Below are 19,936 nucleotides of genomic sequence, written 5' to 3'. Positions count from 1 at the left end.
TTCTTAAGAAAGAAAGTCTATGTTCACAGCACCAGAGAGAAGGAGCAGGAGAAAATAAATCAATAAAGTCCACTTGTCAAGACAGTTACTTAAGAGAAGCTGCCTGATGCCCATTTCTTGCTCAAAGAGATGGTAATGTATTTTCCATTAAACAGATAAATAAAAAAGTTGAAGTAATTTTGAGGGGTTTTTGTGATTTTTTGTGGGTTTTTGGTTTGGGTTTTTTTTTTTTTTTTGGTTCCCTCCCACTACCTATTGAATAAAAAGGAATTTTAGAAGCTTCCTGGTTGAGTTTTTCCTTTTTCTGCAGGGGTCAAACAAAGCCCATTAATAAGTTCAGGTTTTACTGGGAATTATTTAAGAATATCAGCAGACCTGCAAAAGCTGTAAAGGAGACAAGGATGACAGAAATCAGGGAAGGACTTCCATGTGAGAACTAACTGAGTGTGGGTTTGTAATCCTGAAAAAGCTGTAATTGTGGGGCCTATAGCAGAAGCTTCTAGAGTCAAGAGAGGAAGCTGAATTGGTAAAAGTTATTAACTGTTCCTCATAAGAAATAATAAGCTATAAAATTAAACTAGTGCACAATAAACAAGAGGAGCAGTACTGTAGTGTGGTTAATCTGAGTAACTTATTGCCACAGGATGATCCAATGCAGCCTATCTAAGAGACGATTTTGTCAAAACCAGATAAAAGGCTCTTTCTTTACCTTATAATTGTAATTAATGGACAGAACATTTCAGTGAGAGTGCTAAGGTTAGTAGTCATGTCTTTCTTATCAGCAGTGGAATTTTTCTTAGTGAGTTGTCTTTTGCTTTCCTTGCAAAGAAAGATGTTTCTAGAAAAGTAGCAAAGATTACACCATTGCACTGGTTGAGACCTGGCTAGAAATGAGTCACAGCTCTCCAGGCTCATATTCAGCTGAGTACCTTTCTGTTTACTTCCCTCCACACATGAGAACAGGCTTGATTGCACAAGTGTTATATGCCTATAACACTTTTTGAGAGAGGGAAATAAAGTCTGCTCATACAAACTGCATCTTGTGGCTTATCCAGAGATACAGCACAGCCTCAAGCTAATGCCTGAGGGACTGAAACTGTGCTATTAATATACAGTGTCTCCATCTGCTGATTGCTAAAAGTGCTTTCCATATCCTTTTGTATAACTCGATGGAAAGCACACTGCTGGTGCTGTGACAGATGGATGCCGCCTTCCAAGCAGGAAGCAGACCTTTTGTTAACGCTGGTCTCTAAGTACTGCATTACCTAGCAGCTACGAGAAACAGAGACAAACCAAAGTATCAGAGAACATTTCACCTGATGCAGCTTGGGGCTTGGAGGATTTTATTATCTTTTTTTTAATGTTTTTTTTTCTGGATTTCTTTTTTTTTTAAATCTACCCCAGTTTAATCCTGTATAAAACTATATTAGGTGATTTATGCCTTGTCATCATAGAAGCAAATGATGTTTTCATAGGAGGAGCGTCAAGACAACATTTATCAGAGAAGAGTACTGATTCACCAATTATAAGAAAATTTAGACTTAGTAGTGAATGAAATAGAAAAGACCCCTGTTTGTGTCTTCTGTTACAATTTTGCCCTAAATCTTCATCATCAGGAGTCATTAGCATTACATATATGCCAACATTAACCCCATGGCACGCCAAAGGTGCATTAGCGTGGCAGCACTGCTATTCTACCTCTTGTCCCCTGTAGCACTTAATCTCTCTTTCCTTATTTCCAAGAGATATTGCAGAGTATGAGCTGAAGTTCAATAATGACTAATTCACAGTTTGCCTCCCCAGAAGATTCTGGGTTAAATAACCTCACTTTGGCAAGGGTCCACGCATCAAATAACTTTGTTAGCACTTTTATGCCAGCAGCACCCAACTCCTTTATACAGCCTTGGATGTGAAATCATGGATCTGAGTGATCTGTGGCTGCTCAGCTGATTTCCTGTATGCACTGCTTCCCTACACCGAAAAGTCCAGGCCATATTTTGTTTTGCATTGAACTGCTGAGAATAAGGCTTTTCCCAAAAAGTTTTGGTGGGTATTTTTTGGGGTTTTTTTTTTGTTTGTTTGTTTGTTTTTAATAAATATGTCTAGGGAACATGCATTATAAATGGGAACAAGGTAAACTCTAGGCTGAGCTCAACTGCCTCAATAGACTCTGGTGCCAGCTGCAGCAACACTGGTTAGCTGGGCCCTCCAACACTCGAACTGCCCTCAGACACCTGGACCTTTCTGCAGCTGGAGGCCAGGTGAGGTAGCACAGAGTATGCTGGCTGGCACCAGCCCTCCCCGGCAGGCAAATGCAGGGCCCCTGTCATGTCTGTGTATAAAATAGGGAGTTCTGACTCAGTTTTTAGCTGCATGTAATGTAACGCCAAACATCTCGGTGCTCTACCAGCATTTAAGGCAGCACATACAAGTTTGTAAACTCCTACTGGGTTCAGTCTGACTTGCACCATTTCAGAGACATTGAACAGCAAATGGTAAGTACATGCAGCATCTTGTTTACAAAATACAAACTCTGCTTTAATATGAAGCAGTCACATCAGTAGCAAACACACTGGGTTTCAGCATGTTTTTGGTATTTCTAAATAGGAAATATCTAGGAAAATAAAAATGTCTAGCATTTTCTGTGTTATATTTAGATCAAACGAGGATACTAAGGCTTATATCTGGCTTTGATAGAATTTTAAGCTTCCTGATTTGGTCTCAAAAATTAGAAGTTTTGTAAAGCATGCTCTGCTTGAGAAATGCCTACCATACTGACGAAATTCCTTAAAAATGTGCATTTTCTGTTGTATTTTTATCTAAAAGGAAAATAAGTGCTTTTTAGATTAGAACTTGATACAAAATGAGAGCTTTTTTGTGCACTATCTGATCTGAGAGATGTGGTGTTAGTAGGCTGTAGAGCCAGCCTTGTCAGCTGCCTCCATCTGCATCAGACTCTTGATAAAGGGCCAGTTCTGACTGATGGATGTATTGTGATATTCAGTGCTACATCATCTAACTTCTAGGCACCTACACCAATTAATGGGCTTGATACCTGGTTTATAGCTATGTATTTATTTACGTAAAGATTTAGATTCTGAAGCACTAGATTAGAGAATTCTGCACTCTGCATGAGATGCTCACTCAAAGTAGGCAGAATCAGGTTCATTTTCATGACTTAAGTACCTTATTATGGTCTGGAGAAAGCATTTACAGACTCAAACACTTTCTTTAAGGTTGGTCCTGAGGCTGATCCTAAGTACGTTTCTCCCAACAGATGGATGATGATCTCCTTCTGCCAATGGTCTGGGTTAAGTTCTTGCTGACAAGCCTCTATTCTAGTATATTTTCTGCCCAAGGAGATTGGTGGTCATGTTTTCTTCCTTTCTGAGAGCTCTCCATCTATTACTCTTCAGCATATTCAATTCCATCCAGCAGGAACCAAAACAGGTTTGGAAACTTTTTTTTAGGAATACAGCACCAGCACCTGAAGATTTGCAATATCTTCCCATACCTGCCCTACACAATTATGTTGTGGATGAGTAAAGATTTTAAGATGTACTTTTGGTTCTAAGCATGGAAAGGGAGATTTGGTCTTTAATTTAACTGTTTTTAGTTTTACAGTTAACTGCTTTACTGTATTTTCAACATAAATCATGCTCTGCTTTTGATTTATAATATGAAACACACTGATATTTTTTTCTAAAATACTTCAGATTTTTTTATCTTTAAAGTCTTTCTTGTTGTTATACAGCAACAAGACGTAATGGTTCTAAATTAGCATTTTCTTTGGGTGTTGTTCATCAGAACTTATTTTCTGTTATTTGTCTTTCTGCAACAAGACAAATATTCTTCTACAACAAAACAATTGTAATAGTATTCTCACAAGTCCAATTTATGTGGCACATTGTCACAAAAGAGCACCTAAGAAAATGCAGAGTGGCTATAGAAACCTACTAATATGCTTTAGAATCTCCTTGCAGGAGCTAGAACAATGTACTATTAAAACTCCAAATACATATGCAATATGTGTTTTTAAAGAAAACTTTATAAATATGCAAATTTAAGATAAACAAATACAGAATAAAATGCACTAAGAAACTGATATGTAGACAAAGGTTTATTTACACCATACAACATTTTAAATATTTTATACACAGCTGCAGCAGAGAAAGCTACTCTGAGCTTTCCAGAGAAAACTGCAATAATAAAGATGTGAAATATATTATTCATATAAAAGTGAGATTATTACTTTATTGCATTTAAAGCAATGAAGAATGTAGCTCAACAGACATTCATTTAATGACAAAAACTTTGCTTTTATATTATAAAGTAAAAAGTGTAGTAATGGCCAAACAGACTGTTATAAACTTTAAAAACTGCATAAATATATACATTGTGCTTCATGGTGAAGTTTTTTGAAAACTAAACCAAATGAAGCTGTTACAACATGAATTGTTGCTTGAGGTTTATCTATAAAGATTACCTTACAAATCCATTCCACGGGTACTTACAACACACGATGGTAAGAATTGTACACCTGGTTCTCCACTAGCCGCACTAGTGGGAATATACTGTACGAAAAAAACCACTGACATTTGGCACAGGAAGAGCCTGACATAAAGTAGTCACAATGTTCAGACAGGAGCGTCAGGATTCCCAAAGTCTCTTTATTGTCAGTGCAATTAATTAGTTTTTGTTTTGTTCAGTTTGTTTTTGTTAAACTTCTGTTTGAAAGTCACCTTCTTGCACATCTAAAGGCAAGTTCAGACACTTCTCCCATTCTGCTGGTCTGAGTTCTAAAGCATCTTTTGCCTCTGTGTCTAATACATTTATTGTTGTATAGTGTTGGTAGTCACCGGAGGTTTTGAAACTGTCCCATGGAGCCTTGCTCGGTGCTGAGTTCTCCTGAAGACCAAAGAAAGAAGAATTAAACCCAAGGATGAAATAATGTCTTTTCAGTTTGTAAGGCTGATTGCTGACGTGCTCTCATGAGACACAGAAGCCAGAGAGGGGAGATGGCTTTGCAGGGAGCCAGGCTGGCAGGTGTTCAGCGCTGTTGTGACTCTTTCTCTGTGAACAATCAACACTTTGGCAGGCTCCTCACCTGAGCCGCCAGCTAAGCCCTTTCTTTCACAAGAACCAACGTACATGAGGAATGGCCAAGTGATCCAGTACCAATAGCCATCTTTTTAATAGTGGTTGTGTAGAAAGGTGGGAGAAAAGAAGGGAAGGTAATTGAGAAGAGCTTGCTGCCTGAAATATGGAGTGGTTTGAAACAGGGATTGCCAGTCAGATTTTAAACTGGGGCAGGTGCATGACAGAACCACAGAAACCTAGTCCTTGAAAGTGCTGTGAGAGCCCATCTTGCTTTACAGGCTGATAAGCTCATGTATATTAGGATTAACAGGCTGAAAGCTGCTTATTTACTACCGATTTTTTTTTTTTTTTTAATGCCAAGTTTTCTAGGGTAGAAGGCAATAGGGACTAAGACTGATTTAATTCATGGTTTGTGCTGTAACATGTTGTATGGGACTCGGTTGCCAAAACTTCACATTTTTGCAACATTTTAGATACTTTTGGATTTTCTGCCTGATCTCCTATCAGCCTTCATGAGAGGTGCAGGTCTCCTTTGAGTCCTGTGTCACCACTGCTTGTACCATACTCTAGACTAAGACACCTGGGGCTGTCTAAAATAGCCTAAGATGCCTATATTTAGGTACCTGGATCACTCTCTGACTATCTTACAGATACGCCATTCCTCTAGGCAGCTTTTATTAGCAGACTTTTCAAAAACACAGTGCCGATGCAAAACAGAGTAAACACAACTCGTCCACTGAGATTCCCTTTGAGATTTTGAATTAATTTAAGCTTTATGTGGAGAGCAAATCTCAAATAGGGAGGCAAACACAGACTTTACATGTCAGGAAATCTCAGAAGGGGGAGTGAGCAAGAACTGGGTGCAAAATAACACATATCACAGCTAAAGGTTCATCAAAGAATCAGGGCCAGGGCCAAATTTCTGATGGATTAGGATGATGTGATGTAAATCCATTGGCCTCGCATCTGCTTAATACCTCTTCATGTCTGAGAGTAGCTCTTCTGAAAAAGTTATAGAATACAATGATTCTAGCTCAGTTCCATTTAATATACAGTTTTTATATTATAAGATTATATAAAAATTGTTACTAGTCATAATATTACTGCTAACAAATATGTCACACTAAATTAGGCATTTTAATTAGGTAGAATCAACTATTTCCTTGCTCTCATTATCAGATATAGTCAGGGTGTTATGCATGTGCGTATGAGTGTGTGTGTATAGATTTGAATTATGATGATAGCGGAGTCAATTCAGGATGATTTAATTTTTGCTTTTCCCATGGTAAATATTTATAAACCTATTATGGAAAAGACATGGCATTAAAGAGAACCTGTGCACTTTCTGGACCATCTCACATATAGGTGAATTTAGCTGGACTTGTTTGTAGTAACTAATTTTATATCTGCTTGCCTAGCTAGAGGAAAAGCCCTATTGGCCAAACTATATCAGTAAGCTGCTTTCTCCACATGAAGTCCCTTGGACTTGGTAGGCACACACAGATTTGAAATGTACTCCCTGAAGTTCAATTACTTGTCATCTGTAATGTCAGTGAGTTAGTTATGGTCTAGTTGTAAAAACTAATGAATCTCTTAATAGGTTGGATTACTGAAAATATCTGTTGTTCTAATTTCTGAGGCTATCTAGAGGTAGCACAGAGAGAGGTCTTCTTGGGAAATACACTGAATTCAAAAGACTCTTGTTTCACTCTTGTTGTTAAGGACCCATTATTTTAAATATCTAAGAAGGAAAACTTACCATACTGCCTGATTTTGGTACATCCCGAAATCTGTCCAGTGTCTGAAATTTCTGATTTAACTCTTGAAACAATTCCATGTGCCTCTTTCTTGTATGCATGACCTTCTGCAAAATGGAACATAATTGCTTATATTTATAATTGAATCTAGGCTTTTTTTAAGAGAAGCATTATTTTCTCCAACATAATAAAGTAAATTGAATTTGGCAGGGCCATCTTTTCCCTATAGACTCAACCAACAGAAGTGAAATTGCACTGAGCCTTCTTTCTGCTCTGTTTAATGTTCTTCCTGTGTACAAGAGACTGTTTTTACCCCACATTTATTGAGTTGCTGAAATTAAGGGACACTGGTTTTGTGCTAGCCTAGAAGTATTTTGAAAGTGATGGCAGTTTCCTAGAAGGATACTTCTCTTGCACATTAGGAATATTTTCTAGAATTTCTGTTTTCAGCACAGATGATAGTATTTTAATTTCTATAGGAAAGCAACAGCAGTTTATAATAGTCCCTACTGGAATCATTTTTATGAGAACACTGAACTCAGAAATCTTGGCCCAAAATGGAAAAGCCCCAAATGTGATGACTTTCTAATTACAAATCTTTTTGTCATTCAGATCATTATAAAATGCAGTTGAAATAGTGTTCATATTAACAAAAGTAGGCACAGTTTTTCAATTTTACTTGCTTCCTTATTTCATGGACTGGGCAGTTGGAACCCACCCTCCCTCTAGCCCATGCACAGGGTACTTTTCCACACAAAATAATTGTACGGCATTCCTGTGCAAGAGGCGGGGATGCCAAACAAGCCCCCACAGCTGGAGCAGTGCTCAGCCATGTATCTGCCTTGGCAGTACATGGAGAGTGAAGCCTGTTCTCAAGCCTGGGCCATCAAGCCCAACATCTGAGTTATTTCTGAACAGAAGTTCACTCTCAGCTATGGACTCAGACTGACCTCTGGAGCAAAGCTGAAGGCTCTTACTGTTTAACCAAATTCATGGTTATATGGCCTGAGGACAGGGAACAGGAGGGATGGAGGAAGCTTCGCCTCAGTTCAACAGCAGATGGGCTCAGCTTGGCTTTTCCTAAGCTTTCATAACTGCTTGAACTTGAGTAACAGCCAGGGCAGCAGCCAATCGTGTTGATAGGAAAGGTGCAGGACACCAGCCTCTATGCATGTTCACTAATCGTCAAACCTGATTTTCCCTGGTGTTGTACCTGACAAACCCTGCGAACTTACATACGCAGTGCCGGAGTGTGACCCTTCCCAGCAAGTAATCCTTCTGCCAAGTTTGGATGAGTACCTTTTAAAATCGAGTAGCAGTGCCTGACCCTCAAATAACACTTTACCAATGCCAGTTTTAACTTTTATCTTTCATTTGCCTTCTGTGATTATAAATCTCATGAAATGTGGCTGCTTTCTTGGCCATGCATTTCTACCGCTATGTTGTAATAAGCATATTATCCTCACTATAGCTACATCGTACCATGAGAACTTGTTTCACTTCTGAGAACAGGAAATTGGCAACATTATTCACAAAAGAGACATGAGATACAGCAAGCAATTAAAGACCTATTAATGTAACATGAGTTGTGGGGTGAATAGGGAAACAATTTTGCAGGATTTGGTGAGGAACTCCTTGCAAAACATAATTTAACTAGAGATAGGTGATCTAAATTTATGGGGGCAGTTTCACTTAATTGACTTCCTATGGATTCTTTTAAGCTACTGCTGTTACGGTAGACAGGAATATGTAGCAAATCTGATATACATAGAATTTAAAAAAGTAAGGTTCTGTCTTAAAGACCATTACTGGCTGAAATAAGGAGACATGCTCACAGGATAAAACAAATTTGGTGGTTTAAAATACTGGCTCTAAAATCAGGAAATAACATATGACTGTGAAACAAGTATCTCCAGTTGGAAAAATTTTAATAGAAGGCTAGGAAATAGAGCGAATGTTACTTTCTGATATTTTTCTGAATCATGTACCCAATAATTCGTTAAATAGCAAATATGAATAATTCAAATGTCTTAGTTCATTACATTGTTCCTGAGGAGAAGCAGGTGGGAGGAGAAATTAAACACTTGCATTGGGAAGTCTGCCAGAAAAAAAGGCTTTACATATTATTCTTAATAGCAGAATGACTGGTATGCATATGTACCTATGGACCTTTTGGTTGCTTTGTGTTTTCCTGGCTTCCATTCCATAGTTCCTACCCAGTGACACCTGCTCCTCCCCAATGCTTATACAGAATGGTCTTAATGGAAGGTGCAGTAACTTAAATTTCCAACTTTTTGGGGGGAAGAAAAGAAAAACTTTTCTAGAGTTCTTTTAAATTCCCTGTTAGAAAACACCATCTTGTCTCCTTCCTAGAAAAACTATGCTCTGTTGCATAACTCTTTCTCCTTTATGAGAAAGTAACACACAAAGTATTTGTGGGAGTTTAATCTGTTTTCTCTATTAAACGGGCAATGTTGAAAACATAGCCTTATCTATCTTACAGATATATAAGCTTTACGAATACAGAGCTGGAGATCTTGACCGATATATACTAGGATGGTTGTTGCAGCATCAGGACCTCAACAGGATGGCAAAAGGCTTCTCATGCTTCCCTTTGACAACACACTTTCTTTAGCTGCGGCTGGGGATTTGCCCATTAATGCTGCATCCCCCCAGAAGAACCTGAATTGGCGACCAGGCTACAGACACACATCTTGTGGTCTTTAACTCTTATGCCCTACAACCTAGAAGTGGTCAAACTGCACTTACACCCTTTCCACATTTCTACCTCTACTCACAAGTAATGTCAAGTGTGTGTTTTGAAAAGACTAAGCTTCACTCTGATGAGCATCTGCTCTCAGAAGAGGATTCAGAGTGTGGATGGCTATCATCAACATGGGAAGGACTTCAAACATAACTCTGTATCCTGCTCCCTTTTTAATTTATGACAGGGTTTTAGCTGGACTCTAGCTCAAGCACGAATATTCTCATGAAGATTTGTGGTCAATCTTATGAATAGCATTAATGATGATAACAATAACAATAATAATAATAATGATGTAATTCAGTTTGCCCTGGAGATTTTCGGTGTTGTCACAGGTAAAAATGTTCTCTCTCAAGTACTGTATGAAACAGCTAAGTGAAAAGAACAGATGGGGGAATGCCTTCCCAGCCCTATAATGGAAACATGCTGTGTTTTCAAGATGTTATAGGTGTGATCAGTTGCCAGATTTAGGAATGGGAAAGGATCTTTCCCTGCAGGCATATTTTTTTCCACCTTTTTCTTCAAGAGGTGCCTTCAGGTTAGTAAAAGGATTATTTTAAACTTCTGTGTGAGTTTGCAGTGTTATAATGAATAGCTATTGAACATGAAATTCTGAAAGAATACAGCTCCAGCAATTATTGATCAATTTAGCATTATTGCTGGTAAGAGTCTACTGCACTGTGGAAAGAAAAGACAACATTCTGGTATTCACACTGGTCCTGTGTACCCTTGCTCTCCCTCGTGGGTGGAGCACAAGAAGAGCCAGAGATGACCTGAATCCTGGCGAGCAAGGTAATGAGACACTTTTCTGAATTATTTGGCATAAATGTTATCACCAGAGCAGATCCAATGAATCCCTTATAGAAAGGGGAGAGTGGGTTGGATGGCTGGGGAAATCCAGGAGTCAGACCCTCTCATAGAATTTAAAGGTAACTGTGATCTTGAATCCTAAAATGCATGTCAATACTGTTTAACTCTCCGGTATGTTTTTGTAAGTGTCAGTGCACACCTATTATAAAGTCCTCTTGGGAATTTCCAGAGCATCTGTATTTCTGTTCAACATAATTAGAATGAATTTTATTTGATCTGACAGCTAACTGTTAGTGCTGAACCTTCATTAAAAAGCTACCTGTCCAGCTTTAGGGAAAAACAGAACATAATAACTGGGGGTGGAGGGCACTTAGCTGGGGTTACCACAGCCAGCAGCAGCCTGGATCCAAAATGCCCAGACCTATATGGATACCAGACTGCATGAATGAGCCTAAATTAATCCTTGGTAACAGCAAGAAAAGAGCCGTAAAGCATGTTGACAATTTTAACAAACTCCAAAGTTTGACTGCATTAGTCAGTGTTTTGCAAAATCTAATAGTGGACAGTATGTTATGTAGCAGAAATATTTTCTGCCTACAGACTAACCCAGCATGTTACGGTTTGTCTCCTTTTTTCTACATAAAGGGATAATTTAAGAATGTAATGGTAAACTATTTAAAAAGTGAAAAGAAGACACAGGTAGCCCAGTTTTTGAGATCCTCCTCTCTAACCAGCTTAAGATCTATGATAAGGGCTGGTCAGTTTAGATGTCATCCTTTTCTCTTTCCCTTTCCTTCAACTGGAGGCATATATATATCTATATGTATATATAGATATATATAACACTACCCAACACAGTCAGAGGACTGTTATTATTTACAGCCCATTGCGAAGACTCTTAAAAGTACACTTGTATTTCTACATATATTGATGATAACAGGGACAGAGTATTTTATGGTGAGTACAGTCATAGTCTGCTTGCGTTCACGCTACGCAGCAGCTGTCTTTGAGTTTCATCTGTGACCCTTGGAAAAAAATTGCTTGTCTTGTCTTGTGTTTCTTTGTTTTTACTTCAAATTGTCAATATTAAGGTGAGTGTTGCACTGCAGCCTACTAGCACAGTCTCTGGTTTGGTGTTTGGTTGTTTGTTTTTTGGTTGTTTGTTTTTTTTAACTATGGAACTTTGGCTTGACAGCAGTTAGGTCAAACATGTCCAAAACCATTCTCTGGCACCATCTAGAATGGAATGTTCTCTATGAGTGCTACTAAATTCTCTTAGTTCCCAAAATAAGAAGTCTACAACCAGATTGCTTGCTGTGAATGGTACCTACATTGCGCCGGTTCCCTAAAGACATTTTGGAAAGTGTTTGGAGAGACAAGGGTGGTCCAGAATAAAACAGCAAAGATCATTCTAAAAATTCATCCATATAAAAACTGGCATTTTGTTACCCATGAATAATCCCCTAAATGTTTAATTTGGTAAGATAGGCATAGCCTGAGGGGTTGTCTTGTATGGATATAGAGAGATACGTGTGAGAGCCTGAGAGTGTAGTGACTGCTGGGAGACTGTTAAAAGGAAAAGGATGGAGGGAGCCAAGCTTGACAGTCTTATCCATACCGTGTATTTAGCATTTCTTATCCTCAGAACCATATCCATAGTGTTTGTTATCCTCAAACTGTGGAAGGACGTTGTCTCAGAGAGTGCCAGCTGGCACAGACAAAGCAAAGAAAGTGTTAAAACATATAAGTAGTATGGCCAATCACTCTCACCTGACTTCACCTCCAGGCTTTATTCTATTTTGCAGTTAAGCTGTGTTGAGGTATCAGAATATCAGTGTTTTGGCCACACAACACTTTCTCAACTCCCTTCATCAGGATGCCTTGCTGAGCAAAGGAATCTGGGTGGCTATGTGAACATTTTATGGCTTCTTTTATTTTGCTTTACCTCAGCCGACCAGCCATGCTATGTGTAAGAACACAGGAAATCCCACAGGCTTAATCAGAGGACCCGTAAAACAGGGAGGTGAGATGGGGTTAGTCTTGAGTCAGTATTTCTAAAGCACAGCAGCAACTGGCACAATATCGTTGCCATTCTCACTTCCTCAGCAGTCACTCCCAATGGCCCCATCTTTCCCTTTTTATGAACAACTATATTTTCCTGCATTATAATCATACTTCTAAAACCATTAGGCTATGGAGCTACAATGCTGCAAGCAAAAAAAGAAAAATGTGTAAGCATCTTAAATAAACTATGTGAGTCAAAAGAAAATATGGAATGGGCAGCCTCATCCTTGAGAGCAGGATGTGCACCACATTGCTGGTGTTTGTTTGGTGTTGAATTATGCTCTCCTGAGCGATAGGAAGAATGTTTCAGCATCTGTTGCCACAGATACTAAAGAGAACGTTCTCATCGTGGATGGCATGATATTCCTACCTTTCAATAAAGAAGAGTAAAATTCAGAATACTTTTTTCACTATAATTATAAAACTTCTGTTCATATTTCTTGAATTTGATTTTAGAATTGCTTGCTCATCAGAATTTTGCTGTTGATTCCTGTTTTCCTTCTTCCTTTCTACACATTTATCCTAAAGCATATTTAGGGTAATTTTTCATTTTATTTTCCTTAAAATTACTGTGTGAATTTTTAGTGCATTATGTTACATGATGACTTAAAGTAACTATAGTCTCTGGGCAGAAATGACATAAGAGATTAAGGCATGATGCTAAACTAACTACCAAGAAATCACAATCAGACACGGAAGGTCAGTATTTCAGCAAACACGTCACCAAAGCAAACCCTTCTATCATTGCAAGGCTTCTATGACCACTGCTATGGCTGCATTTTGCAAGTTCTGCCTCTTTTTTTACTATGAACTAGAAGCTGAAATCTGAAAGTGCCTGTTTTGTGCTTATAGCCCAAATAATAATAATAGCAATTAAAAATTACCCTGTCTGTTTGCCTGTGCAAACAAAAGCTTTTTATGTCATGGTTGATATATACTGATCACTCGATGTCAAAGTTTAGCCCAAGATCTGTAGGTTCCGTGCAAATGATTGTTCAACTTGTCTGGAGACACACATAATGAATTATATCAAACTATTAATATGCATAAACAGACAACCAATGCAAAAAACCCCAATCCATAAATGGTTAACATCCCCTTGAAAACTAACTGCTGTATTGCTTCTGGTAGAAAGAAAAAAATCCTCGAATAAACAGAACTCTAAGAGATTTAATTATACTGACTGTGATAGAACAAAATGGTCATTAACTAACACCACCAAACTTTCTCACTCAACAGGGTCTAAGTCTGAAATTGTGGATATCCAACCTAAAGCACCTTACATGAACTTGATTTTTTATACAGTATGTGATTCATAAGCTTTGACAACTGCAGCACTTCATTGTTTCAAACTTGACACATTCATAATCACTATTTGGATGTGAAACTCATATGCTAGTAAATTAGAATTGAAGAAAGAGAGATAGAACAAATGATTGAGAATCTCTTGAACAAAGCAACTTTCTGCAATGATGTGGCCTGTCCTACAAGTGTCACACTTTTTCAATAGATAGCCAGGGAAAATAAAAGAAAAGAAAATAAATTAAAAAATCCCAGATGAAAATGAAGAGGCAGAGAATTTAAAAACTGAAACCATGATTGTTAATATTGCAATATGATAGCTTGATTTCAGAATATTTTATAAACAAGTTGCACCAAAGTAGTTCTAATGAATTGCTCATCATGTTCTGTACAGTATCAATTGAACAACCCTATGACATCTACTATGTTGGAAAACTAAAATCTGCTAAAATGGACACTCCACATTTACTTTTAGGAAAATACTTTCAATGATCAGGAATAATTCAGTAAAACTTACTTCAAAGTCAAGGTCCGAATAACGTGATTTTCTTCTCTATTAAGCAGTAAAAAAGAAAGAAAAAAGAGGTTGCATTAACAAGGGGACTATTCACCAAATCATGCTAATGAGTCTAAATAACATTCTTTTTTCCTGTCAGATATATATTAGGTATTCTGTAAGAGGTTGTAGATTTTATCTGGATAATTTAAGATTATATGCATGACTTTGCATACAGTTTATTAGACCAGTATCATATTCTTTTATCTGAAATAAACCACACTGCATTTCACCGGGATGCATAATGTGCATGTTATTTGCATGCAATTGAACCTGTTGGTGTATAAAATAAATCTGTTTCTATACTTTCTGCAGTATTTGTCAATTATCATAATACTTAGAGCTTCTTTACACAGATATCTATACATAACTATGATTTAGACTTTTATAGGTAGAAATTGATTCTTTCTTACATCAGGCTTACATTGGTACAACTCCATTGATTTTAATGGAATAATTGGTAGCAAAATCAAGCCGAAGCCATCTATGCTTTCCATAGCTTCAGCTTGTTTGTTTGCAATGACAATCTGGATGAAGAAAGCAATGATTTTGTTTTACACTTATGAAAAATCTGATTCAAAGCGTCTGATATAAAGCAAGAATGATTTACTAGCGAAGTAATCACTTGTATACAATGCAACAGAATATGATTGCTTAGACATATCACAAATAATTTAGCACAGATTTTTTTACAGATTCTAAAAGAAACCGATTATAAAGTCAAATTATATCAGAAAGAAGTGGAGATATTATAAAGAAGAGATTAAAATATCTTTTTTTTTCTCCTAAGGTTGGCAATTGAATGGCTTGTAATAGACTAAAGAGGTGTAGAAAGAAGAAGCGAGGTTGCAAGAGCTGAAAAGAGTGCAAAGAACATGTGAACGGGAAGAAAGACATTCCTCTTCAAAAAGGAGAGTAAAAGGAAGGGAAAATTACCCCCCAAAAAGAAAAGGCTTGCTGCTACAATTTAACTGTTTTTTGTGGTAGGAAAAGATGGCTTTAAGTCATGGTGAAGGAACCTTTTCAAACTGCACCTGATTTCTGCAGCGAGATACAGATCAAACTTGTTAAGTCAGGATGAATAATGTTACTGACTTCATTAGGCACTGATTTTATTTGGTTTAACAAACATGCAGGTTTCAGTAAGCTATTTTGTTTTCTTGCAATTGAAAGAAATAATTTTACAAGTCTTTTAGGTGTAGAAAGCGGAAAATGTTTGGTGTCTGAGCTCTTGATAATACCACTTTCTGACATGCTTATGGTTTTGTAGTAAAATTTTGATGCTCCAATCCACAATAATATGAAGACTGTCACTGTAGTATTGTCAACACATTGGTGCCTAAAGAGCTGGGAGGCAGTATAAAAGAACAGGTTATAATACAATTAAAACAACCAACAACAAGCTTTGGAGAAGCTATCTTTCATCAGCAAGGCTTGGCTTAATGTAGCACACTTTAAACAGAGTATTTAAAAATAAACAATTCTGCAAAAATAAGTATCATGAAAACATGGAAACAACAAGAGGTAAGAAAAATATGAGGATGTAATGCCCAAATTCTTAAAAGCAAATTCTTACTTCTCACTCATATTATGAGGGCCACGGTACAAGTGTACCTTTGACATAGGCCTTCATCGTTACACAGTAAATCAGCACCTGAAGAAATCTACATATTTTTAATGAGGGATCTATTTTTAAGGTACAATTAGAGCATATCTACCACTGTAGAGGCTCAGTGGTTACAAAAGAAGAAATATGTACAGCAGATAATGAGGTGAAGTTTACAGGACTAGCTTTGAAAAATGCTTGAAAAAGCTATTTTTAAGCTACAGTTCAGTAATAAATCTGATGTCATTGAACAGCCTGACTGAGAAGGAAAATTTTCTAAGAAATGTGTAGTTTGCTGGATACTGTGATGTATAAAATTGGAGCTTTTGTATTTTGCCTTAAGTCTGCTTGAGCACAGTGAAAATATTCCTGGTGTAACTGGGTTATTAGGTTTTGCAGCCAGACAACTCTACCACTGTTTAGATGGTAAAAAGACATATCTAACAGACTGCAATATATCTAACTCAGCTATTGTCAGAAAGACGTAACTATTGCAATTTTTCTGTTCAATCACACCAAACAGGTCATACTACAGGTTTACCTTAGGATTTTTTCTAGGGCTCAATAAGAATCTATCACAAACACATCTATTTTAAATTTATGCAGTAAAAAACATCTGCTCTGTGCTTGTGCTTCACTTTTCCGTGGCTGCATATGGTGAAATACTGCACAAGTGCTGTCAGAATCTAGTCTCCTAAAACACAAAACGTACGCAACTGTCACAAAGATCCAAAGAGTATCGGGGTTTCTGAAAGTTTCTGTGAGTTTCTGAAAAACAAAGTATGCTGATCATGAAAGTGATTCTACAGTATTGTCACTGACACCACTAGGTACAGGATCAGGTCCTTCTGGCTACTGCATCACTACCTTGAAATGACTGCAGTGTTATTTTCTGAGAGAGGGAACATATGCAGAAGCACAAAGTCATTGTGAATCTCATAAGGATGGAAGAGTTTCCCTTTGGTCCCAACTGGAAGTTGTCATTTTACTAAATTCTTCTCATAGTTTTTGTATGATATACAAGCCTAAACCATGCAAATAATCACTTTATACATTTTTTCTTATATGAAGTTTGTTATGTCTCTTCAGGCTGAGAAAAATGGGGGTTTCCACACATACCTAAGTGGTTTCAGAAATGAGTCATCTGGTATAATTTAAATTAGCAAAAGCCAGCAGCTGAATGAAGTTGAGTAAGGGCAAAAACAAAATCTCACACATCAAATGAGCTGCTGAACTGGTCACACCAGTATGTTCCTTTTCAAAAAGCTGATCCTGTTCCCCACCACTAAAACTGAAAATGATTTTAGCTGACATAAAAATTAAACTGGATGCTGGTGTTTTTTTCAAGGATTAGTTCGAGATCCACTTGAGTATTAACGTTAGTAGATATAAATAACAAATACCTGTAAAGGATAATATCTATGACTTGCTTCATTTTAGTATTTTGTAATTGACCATGTTCTGCAGTGATGGTTCAGGAATGATAGAGAGAAGGGCAAGTATAAAGTGACATTTCTGCTACACTACCCTCCCTAGTTCTTCAGCAGTCCGGGAATTTCCTTGGGAGGACCTTACTCTGTTGAGCTTAGTAATATTTTTTACATCATTCCATTAGTCTAATCATGTTTTATAATTATTCTTAATTTTGACATCTAAAATGTGCTGGGGTAGTGAATTCCACAATTTAAATACGCATAACATGACAAAGGAAATTATGTTGTTTATCCCTTTGCCATTTCACTTGATGCTCCTGTTTTTTATACTATAGGAAATATGAATAATCGTTCCCTAGTCACTACTTAGTCATCTGTTCTTCAAGCTGAAGAGCCCTAAATATTGGGGACCTGCAAGGGTAACTAATAAAGAGACTGCCTAAAAAACTGAGGACACATGCAATTATCCAGCGGCAGAGGGTTAACTGGTGTAATTCTGAAAAAAATGAGGGGTGTGGGTAAGTAGCGAACTGCAACACATACACAACTGCAAGTGCTATGAAAGAAAGGTCACGTCTCCGAGTGGGCAAGGGTGGAAACAGCCCTTTCGGAACAACTCCAGTGACAGTTCTGCATCGGCACCCTGCTCTAACAGGAGCCAACTCATTTCTGTAAACCAGGGAAATTTCAGAGGCGGGCAGCAAATGGTACTTTTAAAGAGTTAATAACACTGGATCAAGAAGAAAGGATAAGAGTGATACAGCTTGTTTAGACGTTTGCTCTGGAAAAGGCAAACACAGAAGATTGTTGAGAAACCCTAGAAGGATATAAACACTGATAAACAAAGCTGGTGCGAGAAAAATCTGAAAAGTTGTAATTCTGAAAAAAAAAAAAAGGAAAAAAAAAAGAACACTTCAGAAATGGTGTTGGGAATAAAGAAAGTTTATGTAACTATGCAATAATCTGTTAAAGAAAACAGTGGAGATCCTTCAGTCTTGAAAGTGAAGTTTGACTATGTATTAGAGAAATGTACTGCAGAAAATGTTCTTGCATTGATAGAAGAGATGACCTGACAAGATTTTTTCTGTCTCTGATTTCTACAGCTGTTTGATCTTAATTGATAAAACCCTTTTTGTGAAGATATCCACCCCCCACTCTTCATGCCAGGACCAAAATGAAGCTCTGAAAAGAGGTTTGCAGCAGTAATTTATTTAAAATCAATTTTACTTTGTGCTGATCATGTATAGCTCCTCTGTGTAATTCCAAGCAACTTTAAACTCTGCTCACTGAGGGACAAAAATAGAATACTGAATAATAATTTCCATACACCACCATGCACTAATCTGCTGGTACCAGGAAAGAGCTGCTCTCACTCAATGACTAATAAAATCCCTCTCCATCTCTGTAAAATGGCAAATGCCGGGTTTTCTCCTTATTCTAGTCTGTATTAGAGCACTACCTGATTAATTACATTAGATACTCCTGAATATACATTGCGTTGTGCAAAGTATAATTAAAACCAGAGATACTATATTATGGTGAGGGCTAAAACCATGCTTCCATTAATATAAAGCCTTATTATCAGCAGTTTATAATTTCACTCTGAGATTAGATTTAACATGCAAGATCTTAGCCTGGGGAGGATTTTTTCCCAGAACAAAATTAAGGGAAAAATATTTTTTGCCCTCAGAGATATAAAAGTGAAATGTGGATAGACAGTTTTGATGTAAAATGCCTTTTGTCTGTATATAACTGAAAAAACCCTTAGTTTCTGAAGTGGAGATTACGTTGGCTATTAGTTCGTAACATGAGGTTAAATTTTAATGAAAAAAATGAATTAACTCTTTAATATGGAATTTTAAATCTTTTAAATATGCTAGCAAATTTAGCACATCAACACACAGCACAAACATAGCTTCAGTGATCTCAGTTTAAAACTTCTGGCAAATTATTCTGTTTTGCTGCTCCCTTTTTTGATAGGTTAAACTGCATATGTATTTACTCAATCAACCAAAATTACTTGCTTTGTGTTTCTGAAGACTTTGGGGGGAAATGTAGCATTTCTTAAATAGGCAAACAACTGAAAATATGATTCTTAAGGCTCCTATATAGCTATGATAGCTGCTTATAATATAAAGACTGAAATATATGCTACACTTCATAATACTGACTAAAATTTTGGTTCTTTACCTATTCAGTTACCAGATACAACTCTGCCTGATTCTACCCCCACTCCTGTATAGTAACCTGAAAATAAACTGCATCAATTTCTGAAGTCAGACGAATCTGAGACCTACTCCCTCAAATGAAGGGAAGAGAAGGTTGTTATAGGACCAGACTTCATTTTGCTGAGAGTCACAAAATTGGCAAGAGCTGCCTCCACAGCTTAGTGAAGAATGAAATGAGGAACGGGAGGAATAGAAATCTGAGATACAGAATGCCTGAAAATAAATGCAATGTGGAAACATGATAAAGAGGAAATTGCTGTGGTGCTCGTCTCTATTTTTGTTCTCTCTCTCTCTCTTTTTTTACTTCTCATATCAT

General features: G+C 37.2%; 1 protein-coding gene across 6 annotated transcripts in view; it reads right to left on the bottom strand.

Moving 5' to 3' along the window:
* Positions 1-4,107: 4,107 nt before the first annotated feature.
* The window catches only part of ADGRB3 (adhesion G protein-coupled receptor B3), a 466,021-nt gene continuing 450,192 nt past the window's right edge, over positions 4,108-19,936 (bottom strand). For 4 of the 6 annotated variants that reach the window (XM_037392625.1, XM_037392621.1, XM_037392626.1 and 1 more), the window contains 3 exons: positions 14,315-14,350; positions 6,860-6,964; positions 4,108-4,908 (listed from right to left, as the gene is read on the bottom strand). In XM_037392625.1, coding sequence (XP_037248522.1) covers positions 4,720-4,908; positions 6,860-6,964; positions 14,315-14,350 — 330 coding nt within the window. In that variant the 3' untranslated portion in view covers positions 4,108-4,719. Of the gene's footprint in view, positions 6,103-6,859; positions 6,965-14,314; positions 14,351-19,936 lie in introns of all 6 variants that reach the window. The other 2 variants (XM_037392627.1, XM_037392623.1) reach the window with 2 other exon arrangements.

The sequence above is a fragment of the Falco rusticolus genome, chromosome 6 (assembly GCF_015220075.1).
Source record: "Falco rusticolus isolate bFalRus1 chromosome 6, bFalRus1.pri, whole genome shotgun sequence".
Taxonomy (NCBI): Eukaryota; Metazoa; Chordata; class Aves; order Falconiformes; family Falconidae; genus Falco; species Falco rusticolus.
The sequence above is the reverse complement of the archived record's forward strand: the minus strand, read 5'-3'. Positions and strand labels throughout refer to the sequence as shown.